Source organism: Bison bison, unplaced genomic scaffold (genome assembly GCF_000754665.1).
Source record: "Bison bison bison isolate TAMUID 2011002044 unplaced genomic scaffold, Bison_UMD1.0 scf7180017864280, whole genome shotgun sequence".
NCBI lineage: Eukaryota > Metazoa > Chordata > Mammalia > Artiodactyla > Bovidae > Bison > Bison bison.
In genome coordinates, this window is record NW_011494852.1 from 7,777,415 (window position 1) to 7,778,763 (window position 1,349).

Sequence of the window (1,349 nt, forward strand, 5' to 3'; positions counted from 1 at the left end):
TCAGAGCTGGCCAGCAGGTTGTCAGCCACGCTGGGGGCTGTGGGTGGGGTGGGCACAGGTGGCAGGGCAGCCGTGGGTGCCATGGATGCCTGGATTCGCCGCAGTGTGTTCACTACCAGCACCAGGTGCCGCAGGTCCGGCTCACTCTGCCGCAGGCTATGATGGAGCTTGAGCACCGAAAGGTCAAAGAGAGAACTGGAGGCCACGGCTGGGGGTCCCTGAGCTACTGCTGAGTGGCTGGGATCCAGCCACCAGGCGTCCACTGCCAGGGTTTCCTTCTCCTCCTCCTCCTCCTCCCGCTTTCGCTTCAGGCCCTTGCTCAGCATCATCTGTCGGGAGGGAAGAGTCATTCAGTTATGGAAAGCCATTGTGAAGTTCTGACCATTACTGTGTGATCTTGGGCAAAGCATTTAACCTCTCTGAGCCTACGTTTTCTTGGGGAAGCTTTAAGACATAGATGATAATTGTATCTACTTCCTAGAGTTGTTTTAAGGAATAAATGAGATTAAAAAAAGCACTTTGGGCAGTATCTGGTACATAGCAATTACTCCTGTAAATAAGTACTATTGATAATAATTATTATCTATTTCTTCAATGAACTATGTGAAATGGCTAATGTGAAGTGTCCAATGTGAGAATGTCCAGTATGAAATGTCCAATATTCAACTTTTTTTTTAACCTACAAAAGCAGTTGTTTCACATGGTTTAATCTAATATTTACTGAGTGTCTACTAATAGCATCAGACAATAAACAAACACAAGAAATGTACCGATGGTGCTAGGAAAATGCTAAAAGTTTCTGGAGAGTGGTCAGGGAAGGCTCCCCTGAGGAGGTGACATTTGAAATGAGCCCTCGAGTATGACAAAGAATAAGCCATGGAAGAACCAGGGGGAAGGCATTCTGGGAATAAGAACAGCAAAGGCAAAGAAAAGCCTAGAGACTGGATTCGTTTGAGCTGAAAAAAGGACTCTGTAGTCAGTGCGGGGGGTGGGGAGAGTAGGGGGGTTGAGGGTGGAGTAGGGAGGATGTGGGGGGTTCGAGAGTAGGCAGAGGCAAGGAGCTTGGATTTTATTGGGGGGTGTGGTGGGAAGTCATTGAAGGGGTTTGAGCAGGGAGGACAGTGGTGTTGTGGACTGATTAGGTTTCCAGAAGATCCCCTTAGCTGCTAAGAAGCAGGGGGAGCGAGGAGGGGCGGGGAGAGTGGCCCTGAGATCCTTTCGGAGGCTACTGCAGTCTTTGGGGTGGGCGAAGACGGTGACTTGGGAGTATAAGGTGGCAGTGGACATGGAAGGAAGATGGTCGCTTCAGGATTTATTTGAGAGGCAGCGTGGACAAAGCTTGCCGGGAA

The 1,349-nt window shown here is 49.5% G+C and overlaps 1 protein-coding gene across 1 annotated transcript in view; it reads right to left on the minus strand.

Moving 5' to 3' along the window:
- Window positions 1–1,349, minus strand: part of SERTAD1 (SERTA domain containing 1) — a 3,052-nt gene that overhangs the window by 826 nt on the left and 877 nt on the right. The window contains exon 2 of the mRNA XM_010849330.1: window positions 3–329. Coding sequence (XP_010847632.1) covers window positions 3–329 — 327 coding nt within the window. The remainder of the gene's footprint in view (window positions 1–2; window positions 330–1,349) is intronic.